This window comes from Taudactylus pleione, unplaced genomic scaffold, assembly GCF_031769625.1.
Source record: "Taudactylus pleione unplaced genomic scaffold, aTauple2 ptg000180l, whole genome shotgun sequence".
Taxonomy (NCBI): Eukaryota; Metazoa; Chordata; class Amphibia; order Anura; family Myobatrachidae; genus Taudactylus; species Taudactylus pleione.
In genome coordinates, this window is record NW_028284582.1 from 893,057 (window position 1) to 910,971 (window position 17,915).

Below are 17,915 nucleotides of genomic sequence, written 5' to 3' on the forward strand. Positions count from 1 at the left end.
TTGGGTTTTTATACTATTTTAGTATCCTGTGCAGATCTTGAATAGATATCGTATTCAATCATAAAAAAAAAAATATCTTCAATCACTATTTTGAATTGCTTGGACCATAAGAATGATCCACTGTTCCCTTTACTAAAAACGCGCTGAGTCCTTATTCGCCCCCCTACTCCTGATACATGTCCTATTCAGGCTGCCTCTGGTCCTGTAATGAAGAATTCTATTTCACTATCAGTGTTTCAGCCTATTCACATGCAGTAGTAATCAGTGCTTCCACTGTATCCAAACAGAGCATTTCCACCGAGCGAAGAGGCAGAGAGCGGGTCCTGACCCCAGTAAGAATACCTGTAAGATGCTGGTAGTGGCAGACCATCGCTTCTATAGATATATGGGACGGAAGGAGGAGAGCACTACCATCAACTACCTGGTAAGACAGAACACATCCATTCTACGGAGATGACCACACACTGTGACATTACGCTATTTACATCCTATCAAATGCCCCTACTTCTCATTCTGCGCTCTATCTGTTGGGTATATACAGTAGCTTGACCTGGTAATGTATATTTCCATGTTTGTTACCAAAATCTAATGTTAATCCAATGCCTTCGTAACAAAAACCTCAAACCTAGTAAGTTAAAAGTAATCGGATTCGCTGAAACAGTTTGTAAGCTCTGAAAGCCATTCCCTTTATTCCGGCAGATGAAGCACTGTGCACATTTCAGAAATATAGGATTATAGACTTAAGACAAAATTTTAAGATTTGTTAATTTGTTTGGCTGCAGAACTGAAGTAAATGTAACCATAAAATATTTGTACGTAACGTGCTATGTAATGTATCCCTCGGTATTGAGTAGTGAGAATACATCACTGAGGTACGAGGCACATAGTGGAGAGGGAAGCACCGTAAGCTAAGACAAAGCTTGGGTTGTAGTTTTCTAATCACAAACTGGTGATTCGTCCAGAACTAAAGAGAGAGAAGTGTATAATCCTCATCTTTGAGATATCGGTTGCTTAGCGGCTATAATTGTTAATAACTAACAAAGCTATTTATTTCCTGGGGATTGTAGATTGAGCTCATTGACCGTGTGGACGACATATACAGAAACACCTCGTGGGACTCCCAATGGAAAGGCTATGGCGTACAGATAGAACAGGTATTCTACTTCTCTCACATACATGTACTCTCACGTGAGTGGCGCATATCAAATTAGCGCAGTCTCCAGGTGCGTCCTCGTCGCATCGCATTGTGACACACATTTTTGGCAAATATAGTTAAATCTGTTCGAGAAAGAAAGCGCAGTGAACAAGTAGTGTGCAGCTTACTTTCCCATAGAGAGAGGGTTATACACCATAACCCAAAAATACATATATTGAGGCAATAGTTCTATGGGATAGAGGCCCTCACTCAAAGCCGCTCGCAAAAAGCAAGCGCTTGCTCTGAATGAGGACGGACCCTTTTTTTTATTTATTTCTTTTTTCTTTTTTTTTTTAAAAGCCGGCCACCCACAGCTTTAGCGAGTGGCCAGGTGATGGTCGCGACCATCGGGCTTGCGACGAGACCCTTGCGGTAGGGTCTAGTCTGCTGCAAGCCCCAGTGAGCTTCCTGCTCTAATAGAGCAGGAAGCTTACTAATGACATCACTGGTGATGTCAGTAGGGCCGCCCTCAAACGGCAGGCGTTCCTTCAGGATAATACTGTAAGTTTACAGTGGCTAAATCTTCCAAGAATTGAAGTGAGGATTGAAACTCATGCAAGGGCTTGAAGAGAACGACTGGACAGAAATAAGATTTAGACCTGTCAAAATGTGTGAAACTGCTTTGGAAGACAATGTGCCCTGTCTTTATGGCGGTACCACAGCCTTCCCCTGGTGGCGGAAGTTCCATTGAAACAATCACCAGCGAGTGAATAGATTAGGCGACTATTCATACTGTGGGGAGTGCTTGGGGGCATCCCAACATGTCTGTAAGTGCTGGCTGGGTACACCCCCTATAGTGGTTGAAGAAAAATAAATGTATATGTAAATATATATGTATGTGTAATAGATAGAGAGATATATATTATTTTTTTTTGTCTGTCGGTGTCTCTCTTTCCTTCCTTCCATCCTTCCTTTACGTCCATAAGTATCGGCCCGTATTGTCATCGAAAATACATTGCTTTAAAAGCCATCTGCATTACCAGCCATCATGAGTAAAAGTGTATGCATCCTTGTAGGGACACTTAGAAAGAACTTGTCCAAATCAGCATTGACAAGATTTACTGAATAGTTTCCCTAACATAAATAATGTACATCAGCCTTGTGCCCATACAGAGTGGTATAGGAGCAGCTATGCCATACATTATAGATACATGTGGGGTTACGGCAGACTACAGCCTGTCTGTATTACTGGCCTCTGAGATGCAGACCCGATACTTTATTACCTTGTATTACTAGATGTGTAGCTTTCCTTTCCCATAAACGTTATACGGAAGGCTTATTAGAGACCAATGAGATGTAAGGCTGCAAGTGTATTTCAGAGTCCCTGTTATTACTGGATGATAATGTGGGGAGGGAGTAGAGTGTTCTCCCTGGCACAATAGTTTGCTCACTGTAACTTTAGGCCCTGAACTGACACCCATGGTGTAGCAGATAGCAGCAGAGTCTGATGTGTTGCAGGGTAGAAATGGGTGAAGTGATGGGCACGTAGGAGCGAGCTGGTGAGCAGAAGGCTTGGACCATGAGGCGACTGAGTGACAATAATCCCAGGCAGAAGGAAGAAGAGCAGACACTGAGATGGGGGTGGGAGACCGGAAAACAGAGCAATCTGTCATATGTGCATCCTTGAGGATGGTAACAGCCTGGCAGAGCTCCGAGTACGCAGATAGTACAGATCATTTCTCTTACACGTGGAGCATCTTCCATCTGAATCTGCCCTTGTTAAAATGGTTCAGGTCATGTTTATTTGGGCAAATAATGAACATATGTGGATATTCATTTATATCACATTCCTGCACTTTCATTAAGGCCTTGAGGAGACGGGTCCACCTAGTCCTTACCTTGATCACTTGTGTTATTATTCAGATCATTGTACACAAGGAACCAGAGAATGTAACCGGTTCAAAGCTGCACTACAACATGGCAAAGAGTTGGCCACATGAGCACAAGGATGCTTGGGACGTGAAAATGCTGCTGGAGGTGAGAGGATGAGCTGTTTGATGTATCACTGGCCACTTCAATTATTAATAGGGGAGAAATGCTTACTGCTTCTTATCTAGTTATGGTATGTTCCTCTTTATTGCTCTTCCTAGCGCAATAATCACACATATTACATGGAGGCTGCAGGGTAATATTGCAAAATAGGAAAAATCCCTAAATGTAATGGCAGGTAATTTTTTTTTTTTCTAACATTTTGTTACATTGGAGATCATTCCTCAAGCTAAACAATGGGACAGTGGATATCGTAACAATATAATGTCACATGAATGTGTCCTAATCCTACCTAGCAATGAGCAGAGACTCTGTGGTATAGAGGCTTTGTATTGCACAGAGCGTTGCAGAGAGTATTGGAGACGCCTGTGCTCTGTTGAAGAGGTGGTGTCCGTAGGTGTCTAGCAATCTGTAATCCATTCTAACCAACACGCACTTTGTTACTTGCAGCAATTCAGCAGGGACATGTCTGAGAAGGCCTCGGGGGTCTGCCTGGCTCACCTTTTCACCTATCAGGACTTTGACATGGGGACCCTAGGACTTGCTTACGTCGGATCCCACAAGCCAAACACCCATGGAGGGATCTGCCCCAAAGGTCAGAGCCAGTGCCACCTTTCCTTTTATTTCACAAGGTTACTACGTTGTAAGTTAGCACGCAAAGTCCAGCAAGTGCCTCCGTGAGTGTGTAAATAGCACGCAATGCCCAGATATTGTAAATCGGTAAAGGAATAATCTTACATGTTTACTTACATGGACAGTGTTGAATAGATAACGTGGAATGTCTTGATAGAGGCAGTTTACCAAATGTTAAATTTTAATTTTTTGTAATCCGTGTTTGAACACCCGTTTCACCACCCGTTACCTGACGGCTGATCATGACTGCTCTAGCTTTGCACTACTAGTCCAAGTGCCTTGTGCCATAGTAATGTCATTGGGCTCTGTGTCTATTTGGAATTCCCTGTGCCCATCTGCCATAGTCTTCTCTTTAGAATAATAATAGTCTATGGGGCCTATGTATCTAAGCTTGATGTGAGTTAAAATTGTGAGATATATATCACCAACCAATCAGCTTCTAACTTACATTTTGCTGGCTGTTTAAGAAATGATAGTTTGGAGCTGATTGGTTGGTGATATATATTTCACAATGTTATCTCACATCAAGCTTTGATACATATGCCCCTATATGTTGATGCAGGTTGGTAGTAGTCCAGTATCCATTCCTCGTGTATTGTCAGCCTGGTCAGGGGAGAATTCCATGTATGTTTTCGCAGACTGAGACTTTGCCTCGGACTCCCGTCCCTCTGTTGTACTCCATCTGTAATGACACATCTCCCTTTTCTCTTTCAGCTTACAAAGGCGAATCGTCACAGAAAGACCTCTATTTAAACACTGGCCTGACAAGTACCAAAAACTATGGAAAAACCATCCTTACAAAGGTATAGCCAGAACAAGTGTAGTAAATGTTATTATTGGTTGTAGTTCTCTGCATGGAATTTGTGGTAACCTTCATAAATACTAACTCCCTCCCCCCTTCCATGAGGTATAATTGTTTTCTTTTCTTTCTGGTGAGAAACAAGTGTGTTGCTAGCAGTAACACATTCTGAGTCCATTGGTAGCCACTGCTATGAGATCTTAGTGCGGCAGACTGGTGGGCCTCTGTCAGGAGACCGCCTAGCCCTGCGGACTACCCAGTGCTGTCCTTCTAGAGGGTGACGGCTGTGCAGTCAAGGATGGCGGACACCATCTTGCAGGGTTCTGGCAGTGGCTCTCCTCTTTAACAGAGGCAGCTTGGGAATGATGATGCAGAGTGATTTCCTTTCTGGGGATGGTTTACCCTGGTTACTCTGCAAGTGAAGAGCACTACCCCCCCCATGTAGAGGAAGAGTCCAGGACTGTCTCTTTTGGCAAAAAGGACTGGAGAGCGCCATTCCTCGCAAGTACTGTGGACAAAGGACCCTGCTCAACAGGGCTATACAGCTACTGTGACAGAGTTCACTCTTCTGCAGCTGCTGAGTCTTAAGGTGGGTACACACCATACTAAGGTGCGACCCAGCGGATGTAATTATACATTGTGCACGCCGTACACACTGCACGATCTGGCGTACGATGGTGTAATGATACGTTACATGCTGCAGGTAACTGCACTGCAACGTTCCTTACATCGTGCCATCTGGCGTGCAGGACAGCAGATGGGATTATGCAATTGATGACTGTCTTGAATGTGCAGTCGGGTGTACACACTATACGATGTGTACGATATATTGTTCTGATCCATGTTGCAGCGATATAGCGCACAATGTATCGTAGAATGCACATTTTCTCAAACTCTGTCCTCAGGACCCCAAACGGGCATGTTTACCAGGTTTCCTCACAGAATCACAAGTGAAATAGTTTATTCCACCTGTGGAACTTTTTAAAATGTGTTCATGAGGAATGAATACACCTGTGCACCTGCTACATGACCTGTGTGGGGTCCTGAGGATCGAGTTTGAGAATCTCTGGTATAGTGTGTACCCAGCTTTAGTTACAGAAAGGCTAATTATAAATTGATGCTGTTTTCCCTCTGTATGCTCTTACAAAGTGTACTCTGCATACCAGTACCTCTCTGTGGTTATTGCACAGTGGGCCTGACTCAGACCCGCTCGCAAGCACACAGCGCTCACAAGCGGGTCGATGGTCCCCAACTGCGCATGCGCAGCGTCCGGCGTTCGGATGCGTGAGCCCCGTCCATTGGCTGCTCCGTCACTACGGGTCTCGCTACAAGACGGGGCGGCTGTCGATGTTGATTGACAGCTCGCCCCGTTTTGTAGGCGGGGAGGGGGAGTGGCTGCACAAAGGCAGGCGTTCCCTTAGGGACATCACTAGTGATGTCAGTAGTGGACTCCCTGCTCTATTAGAGCAGGGAGTCCACTCGGGCTTGCGAGAGCTGAGACCCTACCACAGGGTCTTCTCGCAAGCCCGATGGTCGCGATAATCGCGACTGGCTCCAGGCTGCTCGCACAAGCTGTGTTTGGTCACCCACAGCTTTGCGAGCGGCCTGGAAAAAAATAAATCCCCGCCCTTATTCAGAGCGAGCAGCTCTGAATCAGGCCCAGTGTTCTCTGCATACCACTACCTGTCTGTCTGTACTCTGCATACCAGTGCCTGTCTGTCTGTACTCTGCATACCAGTGCCTGTCTGTGGCTATTGCACAGTGTACAGCCATGGCCAAAAGTTTTGACAATGACATAAGGATTGGTTTTCACAAAGTTTGCTGGTTCAGTGTTTTTAGACCTTTCTGTCGGATGTTATTATGAAATTATTGTAATTTTACTTCAGTACACCATAAGTGTCAAAGGCTTTTATTGACCATTACATTAAGTTTATGCAAAGAGTCTATATTTGCAGTGTTGATCTTTCTTTTTCAAGACCTCTGCAATTGTCCCTGGCATGCTGTCAATCAAATTCTGGGACACATACTGACTGATGGCCGCCCATTCTTGTCTAATCAATGCTTGGAGTTTGTCAGAATTTGTGGGTTTTTGTTTGTCCACCCGCATCTTGAGGATTGACCACAAGTTCTCAATGTGACTAAGCTCTGGGGAGTTTCCTGGCCATGGACCCAAAATTTTGATGTTTTGTTTCACCAAGACACTTAGTTATCACTTTTGCCTTATGGCAAGGTGCTCCATCATGCTGGAAAAGGCTTTGTTCCTCACCAAACTCTTCTTGGATGGTTGGGAGAAGTTGCTCTTGGAGGATGTTTTGGTACCATTCTGATGGCCACAAGTGAAGTGCCACCAATGTTATCTCAATGAACTCGTGGGAGATCTTTTTTCAGCATTCTGCAGCCATGGCACATACAAGCCAGGAACTTATCCAAGTGATCTGGGTAGTTGTCTGCCACACTTCCTAGCGGTGCCTTTTAACAACAACATTGTCTCTCCCTTGGTAGGGGGGGCAGTAGGTCCTCCCCACAATTAAGCCACTGCAGTAGCCCAGTAAATACAATTTCCAGGATAACTTTTTAGATGTCCTACTGCTTGGACAACCTTTCGCCTAGTGGATGAAAATTTTGCTGGGAGTGCTGTGGTTTCTAACCCATATATGGGAGAACCGTATACTGGGGCCTTTTTTTTTTTTTTTTTTTTTCAATATTATTATTTCTTGGGACTGAGTGTATTTCTCTGGAGGTTCTGATGGTAACATACACCTGGATTCATGTCCCTTGAGGTTTGGTCTGCTTTTTCCTGGCCAAACAGTGTTCTTCCTACTTCAGCATTGATTTTGAGGGTTCTACTCCTCACGTTCTCACTGTCCTGCAGCACAAAGAGTAGCCTTGCCCATGGTCGCAGGGGTGTTTCTACCTTTTTGACTTTTTAAAGTGAACCTGAGATGCAGTCTCAAGGCTTACAGCACCTACTCAGGTTCTGGAGTTTGGGCTGCCCTGGATAGGCAATGGCTCATTTTGATAGTGGCCTGTCCTACTACGGACTGGTTTTATCCATGTGTATGAAATTTGGGATGTAGCCTCAGATGTTTATTATCGTCCTTAGGAGACCATTGTTCCTGGACTACAGGTGGTTAGACCCTTTCCCCAGGCCTTGGCCAACATAACTAGATTGTTCTTTTTGAACCTTAGTCAGGGTCATCCCTGCTGGTGGTCTTTACTCAGTGGCAACAAGTTTGTGGTCTTCCTCCTGTGTAGTGCATCCGATTTGGCAGCAACTGAGACGCAGCATATCAGTCGCTCATATTCTCTTTTTCTGGGATTCTAGCCTAATTTGCTGCACCTCGGTTGCCTCAGTACAGAGTCTGATCCAAGTGTGTGCTTATGGAGTGGGAGTACACCCATCCAATACACCCAACATAGGGTGTATTGCAGGACTTAAATTGCAATGTGGACCAGGGAGCCTTTTTAATAGGATTTTTTTTCTCTTCTCTTCAAGAGGGGTACATGACCTCAGACTGCATTCTGTTGTACAATAGGAGCTTTGGTGGCTCATTGACCTATGCTGTACAAGGACTGGGTTTGAGTCCCACTAGGTTGATTTTCTAATACCAGGTGTGCGTGCAGTTATCTGGCCCTATGTTTTGGGGCTCCCTGCTGTCTCATTCAGAGAGTGTATTCTGGCCTGTGTCTAGTTCTCTTCCCTGACTCCTTCGATTGGACTTTGCAGTGGTCTGCTTGTAGCCTGTTTCTTTTTGGTTCGTCGTCTTTTGAGTCTGGACTTGTTCGGGCTACTATCCATCTTCTCGAATTGGAGCTTCGTTTTGAAGCTTCTTCAGTTTGGGACCTGCACGGTTTGCATAGGCGTTCCGTGTGGTGCCTGATGGTTTGGTCCAGTGTTCCTGTTTCACTAACAGGGTTTTTTTAATGGGCTCTTAGCCGTATTTCTTCTATGGTGGTTTCGAGCACCATGTCTTGCCGGATTTTAAGCAGTCTGGTTCCTCTGTTTGTGGGCATTTTTTGGCGGTGGTGCGAGCATTGTGGATGTTGCTTTTGTCTCTAGATATTGTGGGTGTCTGGCGTCCACATGTTCATTGGCATGTTGTATGTCTGCTGCTGTGGCCTTTTCTTGAGAGCGACTGTACCTGTGGCGGCCTATTCCTCGTCCAAACATTCACCAATATTCTTGATTTCTGGTGTTGCTAGTTTCGGCCGGACAGTTGCTGCGTTCAGATTGTCTGTCTGAACGTACCATCCCCTTGGGATGGCTTTTGAATATCTTATGCATCAAATCTGAGAAACACTGCTCACCATGAGAAAATAGGATTTTTGTACTTACTGTTTAAATCCTTTACTCTGAATCCATCTAGGGGACACTACATTCCTACCCTTATGCTTATCCTTACTTTTGTTTAGTTTTTTCAGGTTTGATATTTATAGTCTGTTAACCCTTGGTTTAGGGCTTCTGAAGACCAGGGGCTGCAGAGGGAAGGAGCTTTTCCCTTTTAAAACTATATAGTTTGTATTAAGTGCCATATCCTTTGGTTCCCTCAAGCAACACATGGTTAGCTGTGTCCTCCAGATGGATTGTGAGAAACTTAATGGTAAGTGCAATTTCTCTTTCCGAAGCTGTACAGTCTGTCACAAATGCATTGTTGTGTAAATTAGCAGTAAATCATCAAGGTCTGTTTTATAAGGGTTTTGTTTAAAGACCTTGTTGTTGCCTGCCAGATTTAAAAGGCTCAGGAAATGAAAGAGCCAAGCTTCTCATAGGAGAAAACGAGCCTGTAAAGATAAACCTATGATGTTAGTGAGCCTTACTAAAATACAACCCAAATGCTTAGTTCTCTTTTCTATTAAGCTTATTTTGTATCCTGTTTTGTTAAATGCAATTGTTAAGCACTTTGGGGGTTACGCACTAAGCCTTGGAGAGTGATAAAGTACCAACCAATCAACTCCTACCTGTCCGTTTACAGGCTGCGTTTAAAAAAAAATGACAGGAGCTGATTGGTTGGTACTTTATCTCTCTCCTCTTTATCTCTCATCAAGGCTTCTTCGCACATCTGCCCCTTTGAGTCCTATTGGGAGAAAAGTGATATATAAATAACTTTAATATTAATTACAGCTATATCCATTGTTACACGTATATTGCTCAGAGTTGTGATGTTGGCTTCATATCGTGTTGTGGCAGCTCATACACAATCCCTGCTATGGCTGCAGCGTGATTCATGACACTGACGCTCTGGGATTTCTCTTTCAGGAAGCCGACCTGGTCACTACTCATGAACTGGGCCATAATTTTGGATCTGAACATGATCCTGACAGCATGGAGGCCTGCGCACCCAGCGAGGACCGTGGGGGCAAATATGTGATGTACCCTATAGCCGTGAGTGGAGACCACCAAAACAATAAGGTTCGGATCATCCTTTTTCGCCTTACGCAAGCTGTAGTCAGCTAGATGTAGGCAGAGTTCTGCTCAACTGAAGGTCATTCTGGTTATTGGTTTCACACATCTGGGCAGATGTGCTTATAGCCCTGTACTTACATTGAAAAGGACACTGACCGCAAAGGGGTTTAATTTTATATAATATATTTGGTCAAACAAAAATTAAACCACTTTACCACAGCTATAGTTATTTGTTTTGTGTCTAAGTGTTTTCTTCTTCTTTAGGTCAGTGTTTTATTGTATTGATACATGGTAACACCCCATTTGTTGTCTGCAGCCTCTGTGACTTGTTGCTTGTCATTGTGCTGTAAATAAACGCTGTGTATCCCTGATTAGCTGACAGCGATGTATATAGCCATGATGGGCTTATCTGGGCTCAGTGCAAAGAGATCTCATCAGGGGACACGTAACCGTTATGAAGAACATCTTTAGAGGCAGTAGGGAGTAACACACAGATTCCTATACGCTATCCATTTTGATTATAACCTTTGCAGACATTGGGGCATGTATACAGTGCTTTCTTTTGTGGTGGTACACAAAAGGCACCTTTTTTTTTTTTTGTAGTCTTGGTCTAATTTTTAATGCTTAGAACTAGTTCCAGAAACGGGAAGAAATTGGTGAGATACTTTCAGAAAAGTATATAAAAAATAAGCATCTCCCTGAATCTGTCTGTTTGAGGACATTATAACAGCCTTGGCATGTGATTTGGGTTCTGTATCCTCTATAGTCCTTTTTGTTTTTCTTTTTTTCTTTGTTTTTTTTTTTTTTTTTTAGATTAAACTAGGATTTGACTGTACATTGTTTTATTATACCAATGGTATGCAGCTTTCCACATATTTTATGTATTTGATGTTCTGTGTTACTTTACATTGTTTCTTTTCATTGCTGTCTATATACTATAGGATTATATAGATATGCCTTTTTTTCTGTCATTATTTGTATATGGTGATGTTATGTTTTTGCCGGTTTTATTTGTTTAGTAGCTACTAAGTATGTACTTTGTTTTAATATTAATATTTATTTAATTTTTTTTGATTGAGTATTTTTTTTATAAAATTTACTCTAAAATATACTATAAATGTTGTTTGCACCTGTAACTTGTTAAATAGCGGTGCCAGAAAGGGAATGTGACGATCTAGATGCTCAATCTATAGAAGCGCACCCTCATTGTATTTGTCCTCCCCTCAGATGTTTTCCAGTTGCAGCAGAGAATCTGTCCTGCGCACACTAATGAGCAAGGCTTCCATCTGCTTCAAAGAGCGCAACAACAAGGTCTGCGGTAACTCCAGAGTGGATGAAGGGGAGGATTGTGACCCAGGTTTACTGCACCAGCACGAGGATCCCTGCTGCACCTCTGACTGCAAGTTTAGAAGAAACGCAAAATGCAGGTCAGTGGAATAAGGTCCATCAAACTGACTACAGCGGCATGGCGACTGAAGGTTGTACAGATAACTTGCCACTAGGCCAAGGGTTCCCAAATGCAGTTTTCAAGGCACCCCGACAGTCCAAGTTTTAAGGACTGTTGAGCCTTTGGTTTCACTCAAAACCTGGACAATTGGGCTGCTGTGAGGTCCGAGCTTGGAAAATGCTGGTTTATGTGTGTTACAGCACATTTTGCTATTTGGTCCATGTTATATAATTAGCTGGTCATTGTGATTAGTTAGTAATACTGCTGAATCCAAAAACCACAATCCTCAGGGGGGGTTTTTTTTATGTCTTATTCCAGCGATCGGAACAGCCCTTGCTGTAAAAGTTGCCAGTTTGAAACTGCCCAGAAGAAATGCCAGGAGGCCATAAATGCAACCTGCAAAGGCGAATCGTATTGCATAGGTCAGTGCCCAATTATAGGACCAAACCAATAAAAGGGAATTCTATTGCACAGGTCAGTGCCCAATATAGGACCAAACCAATAAAGGGGAATACTATTGCACAGGTAAGTGCCTAATGTACAAACTGTTTAGGGTATGTAATTACAAAGAATATACCTTTTTATTATAGGGGCTCATCATTCATATATATTTACTCAATCATCCTATCTGGGGACACTGCTCACCATCGATAGCTTGAGGGGAAGCAGCAATATGAGAATACAGGCTATGAGTTCTGTAACAACAGCCAGTGGTGACTGATGAATAAAATGTAGTCCATCGCTTTACAAGGAACCAGTGACATCCCTAAATCACTTTGTGACATAAATTGCCTTTCTGAGAGCTGCAAGCTACAACTGCATTGTGTTTTTTCTGTCACAGTCAGCGCTGTGTCTATCCATCCACAGGAGACAGCAGTGAGTGCCCTGCACCCGGTAATGCCGCTGATGATACAGTGTGCGTAGATTTGGGGAAATGTGTGAACGGGGAGTGCCGGCCATTCTGCGAGATTGAAGAAAAGAATCTCAAGTCATGCGCCTGCAATGGTAAGAGGATGCCACCAAATCATCTAAGAGGCCCTGTGTTATCATTTTACCCATAGGGTGGCAGGATGTATCAGTAACGCCATAGTGCATACAAGCTTCTGACCGCTGAACCTGCTGCCCTTGGAATCCAGACATACAGTATATGTAGCACCACACCCCATTGTGTACAAGCTGCACCTATTGCATCTACTCTGCAAGCCCTCTTTCTCCTTACATGCGCCTTACTCCTGAGACACCACCAAATCTTACACCCCACTGTAACACCTTCTACATGTTTGTTCTGTCTTCTCTGAGAGCCACGTACAAGCTGTTAAATGGACTATGTCACCCGAGGAAAACACCTTGTTTTAAATGAAATTTACATACATATAGTTACAACGGCTGTTGATGATCTACGTGTCTAGAACTTGAATGACCGTTAAAGAAAGGAGGTAGTTCCGTACATTCCCGATGAGTGATGTATGGTGGTATTAGTTTTATTGGGTCATTAAAGGCTAAACATTGTATATACAGAGCACTGTGTAATGGTCTGCAGCTTTCAGATATATTATTTTGCCTACTGTTCCCGACCCCCATAGTGTTACTTGTTAGTAACTGTATTTCTGCTTTCAGAAACGGAGCATTCATGTAAAGTCTGCTGCCGGGACCAGAATGGGATCTGCAGTCCGTACGTTGACACCAATAAACAGTACCTGCTCTTACGCAAAGGAAAGCCGTGCACTGTGGGCTTCTGCGACATGAATGTAAGCCACAACATGAAATCCCTATTCTTTCATAGTGTTAGGAGTATACTCAGACACCAACTTCTCTTTGTGAACAGCTGCTTTCTGCTTGTGTAATTCCTTTTATACAATGAGTTACCTAAAGTGATCTGTGCTCTCACCTGCCTCCGTTACACAGGGAAAGTGCGAGAAACAGGTCCAAGATGTCATCGAGAGGATCTGGGATTTCATTGACAAGCTCAGTATCAATATGTTAGGTGAGTCTACAGCTACAAAAATAGAGATGGGGAAGTAAGCGTTCTATGATTATCCTGTATTTACAAATTGTAATACTCTGCAGTGAAATAGATCTCACTAAACTACTTTCACACAGACAGACGATCTGTTCATAAGCTACTATTTAATCTAATAGAAAAGAGATCCCTGCAGTGAAGACCGCTCATCGCACAGACTGAAGAGAAGTTTCTGCTTTTTGCCAGGGGTTTATGCCCAATACAAACTTGTGATGGTCTATTGTCCTTCCATTAAAATATCAATGCTTTTATTTGGGGAATACAATATTGCAGGATAAATATGTTCTCCAATAGTCTTTGCTCTATGTATGTGAGTAGTGCACACAGACAAATGCCAGTGCGCATTATAAATACATACTGTTGGCCACACGTGCGTCAGTCCTGACACTCCCTTTATTTAATAAATTTGCTGCACAGTGTATGGTGTAGAGCAGTAGTCTCCAACCTGTAGCTCGCAAGCTACCGGTAACTCACGGTCTTAATTTTGGTGGCTCACCTAGCTGCAGTAATGCCGAGTCAACTAGGAAGAAGTGACCTCTGACCTGTGCTCCCCCATGACGCCATGGGTTGAGCCACAGGGAAGGACGTCAGGTGATTGCCGCAGCCTCTACAGCAATCACCTGACGTGCTTCTCCGTGGTTCCACCAATGGCACCTACCCTACGACTGAGCGAGTGGCTCCCGTCCAGCCCTGCCGGAAAATCACACAGCAGCCCTGCCTATATCTTTTGTTCCTCTACTGCACGTACCTCCTTGGAGCCGGTAATTAACAGTAAAATGTGCCCGTGCTTACATTTTATTTGCAAACTACAACTGTAATAATTAAATGCATTTTTTATTTTCTATGAAACATTTTTTTTTTTTTTTCTTTCATTAAATTACCTTCAGTTGTTCGGCTATTAGCCAGATTTTTTTTTTTCTACAATTTTAGTAGCTCTTTGGGAGGTTTCATTTTTCTAAAGTAGCTCACACCTCAATTAACGTTGGAGACCACTGGTGTAGAGTGACTGAAATGCACGGAGGCTTATTTCTCACCATGTCAGGTAGCCATTATTGTCTGACCGCCATAGTTTAGACGTTCTTGAGAACCGCAAAATCGATATTGATTGGCTCCATACACAGGCATGCAGGTGCTTGCTTATTGGCCTGACACCGGAATATGTAGCCAACAAAACACCAACTAATTATGATTACTAGTGTTAGATCTCAGGAAATGATTATGGAGTATCTATTTCAACTTCTGCCCAGCGGACACCGTATTAGTAGTAGTGTAGCTGATTGAGTTAGTGTAGAGGTATTTCATGTAACTTTTTTTTTGTGTGTGTTTGAAGCCTCAACCTACCCCAGTTACTATAAGGGGCAGGTCATATTAATACACACATGTATAACACTTTGGGCAATATTTACTAAAGGGAAAATGCCACAATAAATACATCCCAAACCTGCCGATTTCATAGTTTTGGCTGCATTTCCCATGTGTACCATCCTCCAGAATGCGTTACTTTCCGAAGCTTGGACCCAGCTACATCTGTAGATGGCGTTGCCCAGTAGAAACCTAAGGACTTCTTTTCGCCTTGTGCACTGAGAGAGCTCCAAATCAGATCCTCACAGTATACGCGTCACATGACACACGCACTAGGACTTCCGAGTCACAAACCCGGAGGTCCATTCATCGCAAAGGACAGCTCTTTTCCGAAAACAGCTGCCCTTTGCAATTCCAGGCACATACCGGCGTTAATAAAGTGGGTATGTACCTGATAAGTGGCAGGATGTTCCGCATCCAATATGCGTTGTGTAGTACATCCCGCCCTTTATCTGATAAAAGGTGGGATGTACTATGCGTCACATTTTATGTTTACAGTTTCTAAAAGGAACCATTTCAGGACAAAACTTTTTGCTGTTTGTGACTCTTGTTCCAGGCTGATAGTTGTGTGTTGTGTTCTTCTTTCAGGCAAGTTCCTGGCAGATAACATTGTGGGGTCTGTCATTGTCTTCTCCCTGCTGTTCTGGATTCCCCTTAGTATTCTTGTCCACTGTGTGGTGAGTAACTAAATTGCAGATTTCTTTACCCGGACATTTTGTGGCCTAAATCAACATTCCCCCTGCGTCAGCGATGTCACTAGCTCCTTATAGATGGATAGGTTGCTAGTGGTCACTCTATGGCAGGGTGCTGGTCACTGAGGAGGGGACATTTTAATTTTAAAGGGCAAATTTGTAACTTGACGTTTCAAGTCGGTAAAGCTACACTGGTTAGCCCACAATGACTATAAAAAAACTACTTGGAGTGAATACATGTGCCCCATGTGTATTCTATACCCCAACATGCATATAGGACACCCATACAACAGCCCAATCTGTACCAAGAGAAATATATGTGCTGTCTAGTTGGAAGAACGGCTGTGGTATATAAATAATAATAAATGTGTCCTTGGTTGCTGAAGCGGTTATAACGCTTATGAGTTTTGAAATAAAAAAGTTCAGCAGAGGGTTAGAAAAAGATCAATCCCCCCCCCCCCCCCCCTCTTCCCAGGGGGAAGGGTAACTACAGTCACTAGGTTCAGTACATCAGTCTGTTCTTACTGGGGATATAAGCAGTACAGGCTCACTGCTTACCTCCTTCCTATGAGTCAGGAGCGTTTTCATCCGTGTGCAGCGCGCCCCCTCCTCTGAGCCAAAGCTCCCCTTTCCCGCATCCTAAGTGGGTCCCCCCTCCTACAGACAGGTGGCACGTGCACAAAAGCTCTTGCTTTCACTGCTTGGCGCCATCTTTCCGAAGATGGCGCCAAGCAGTGGGAACAGTGACATCATCAGAAAGCTGACGCCAAGCAGTGGCACCACATAGGAGGGAGAAGTCTTTCATTCACTAGGTATGCCGTAGGTACAGGGTGTGCGCACACCCTGCACCAATTATAAATACTTCCATGCTCCGAGTGCTTTGTTATGCAGGTAGCCAAAGCACCGGTTTGATTTAGGGTCCCTCCCCTGGGCCGCCATTCAGTCAGGGCAGCATGCCCTACTAAATGAGCCTAGCGTGAACACTAGATTGCACTGCCGTTCAGTTTATTTATGGCCACCTCGCATCATGTGGTGACGTTCACACTTTAAACAGCCCCGCTAGTCATTATATGGTGATTGTATTACACTACGTATATCTTCATTACAGTCCCAGTAGAATAATTTCTTCTGATTGCACAGTTTCAGGAGTCCTATTTGCTTTATCACATAAACATGATTGCTTTGAGCCAGATGCCTCACACGCTGTTATTATTATCCTTTATTTATATGGCTCCACATGTGTTCTGCGGCGCATTACAGAGTACATAAACATATAAGTGAACAAGAAACCAGTGACTTACAGTACAATACAATCCAGGACAAGGACATGGTTTATACACATTGCTGCATTAGCGATTATAACACTCAAAATAAGCAGCAAGGAGTCAGTTATCAAGTGTTTGCTGCCCTTGTGGGGAGTAAGGAGTAGTATAAAGTATAAGTAATGAGAAGCACATGAGGAAGAGGGCCCTGCTCGTGAGAGCTTACATTCTAAAGGGGGGGAGGGGGAGACAAACGGGCGTGACACAGATGGGGTAGACAGATAGGAAAGAGCATGCAGATTAGGATGAGAGGTGAAAGGCCTTGATGAAGTAGTGGGTCTTGAGAGCCCGTACGAAGATTTGTGGAGAGTCTGATAAGGAGAGCGTTCCAGAGGTAAGGCGCAGCACAGGCATAATCTTGGAGGCGGGAGTGGGACGAACTAAACAGTTGGCAGGAGAGCATTAGTTGAGCGAAATGGACGGGCGGGAGCATGAAGGGAGATAAGGTCAGAGATGTACATGGGAGAAGATTGGGTAAGGAAGTGTAAGAACCTTGAATTGGGTTCTGAAGGGAAATGGGAGCCAGTGTAGGGCTTGAAGGAGAGGGGAGGCAGATGTAGAACGTTTGGAGAGGAAGATGAGCTGAGCAGCAGCATTGACAACAGACTGGAGATGAAACAGGTGGAAGTCTGGGAGGCCAGATAGGAGGAGGTTACAGTAGTCCAATCTGGAGATGACCAATGAGTGGATGAGGGTTTTAGTAGCATCCAGGGTGAGAGAGAGTCTGATCCTGGAAATATTTTTGAGATGGAAACAGCAGGACTGCGAGAGGTGCTGAATGTGTGGTTTGAAGGAGAGGGAGGAGTCCAGGATATCTCTGACCGCGCCCTTTGGAGCTAGAGGAGATAGTTGTGCCATCAATGGACAATGAAATTGTGGGAAGTGAGGTTATGCGGAAAGGTGGGAAGATGATCAGCTAAGTCTTAGACATGTGAAGTTTAAGAAAGCGCTGGGACATCCAGGAAGAGATAGCAGACAGACAGTTGGAGATACGGGGGAGGGGGAGAGGGAGAGGTCAGGGGAGGAAAGGTAGATCTGAATGACATCCGCAA

At 43.9% G+C, this 17,915-nt stretch overlaps 1 protein-coding gene across 1 annotated transcript in view; it reads left to right on the plus strand.

Annotated features, from left to right (window-relative positions):
- ADAM17 (ADAM metallopeptidase domain 17) overlaps positions 1–17,915 on the plus strand; it is a 57,018-nt gene that overhangs the window by 32,135 nt on the left and 6,968 nt on the right. Inside the window, exons 7-18 of the mRNA XM_088476008.1 lie at positions 288–424; positions 1,068–1,154; positions 3,059–3,172; positions 3,635–3,779; positions 4,532–4,620; positions 9,874–10,026; positions 11,248–11,447; positions 11,786–11,889; positions 12,335–12,472; positions 13,085–13,215; positions 13,373–13,451; positions 15,438–15,526. Of these exons, the coding sequence (XP_088332134.1) occupies positions 288–424; positions 1,068–1,154; positions 3,059–3,172; positions 3,635–3,779; positions 4,532–4,620; positions 9,874–10,026; positions 11,248–11,447; positions 11,786–11,889; positions 12,335–12,472; positions 13,085–13,215; positions 13,373–13,451; positions 15,438–15,526 (1,466 nt within the window). The remainder of the gene's footprint in view (positions 1–287; positions 425–1,067; positions 1,155–3,058; positions 3,173–3,634; positions 3,780–4,531; positions 4,621–9,873; positions 10,027–11,247; positions 11,448–11,785; positions 11,890–12,334; positions 12,473–13,084; positions 13,216–13,372; positions 13,452–15,437; positions 15,527–17,915) is intronic.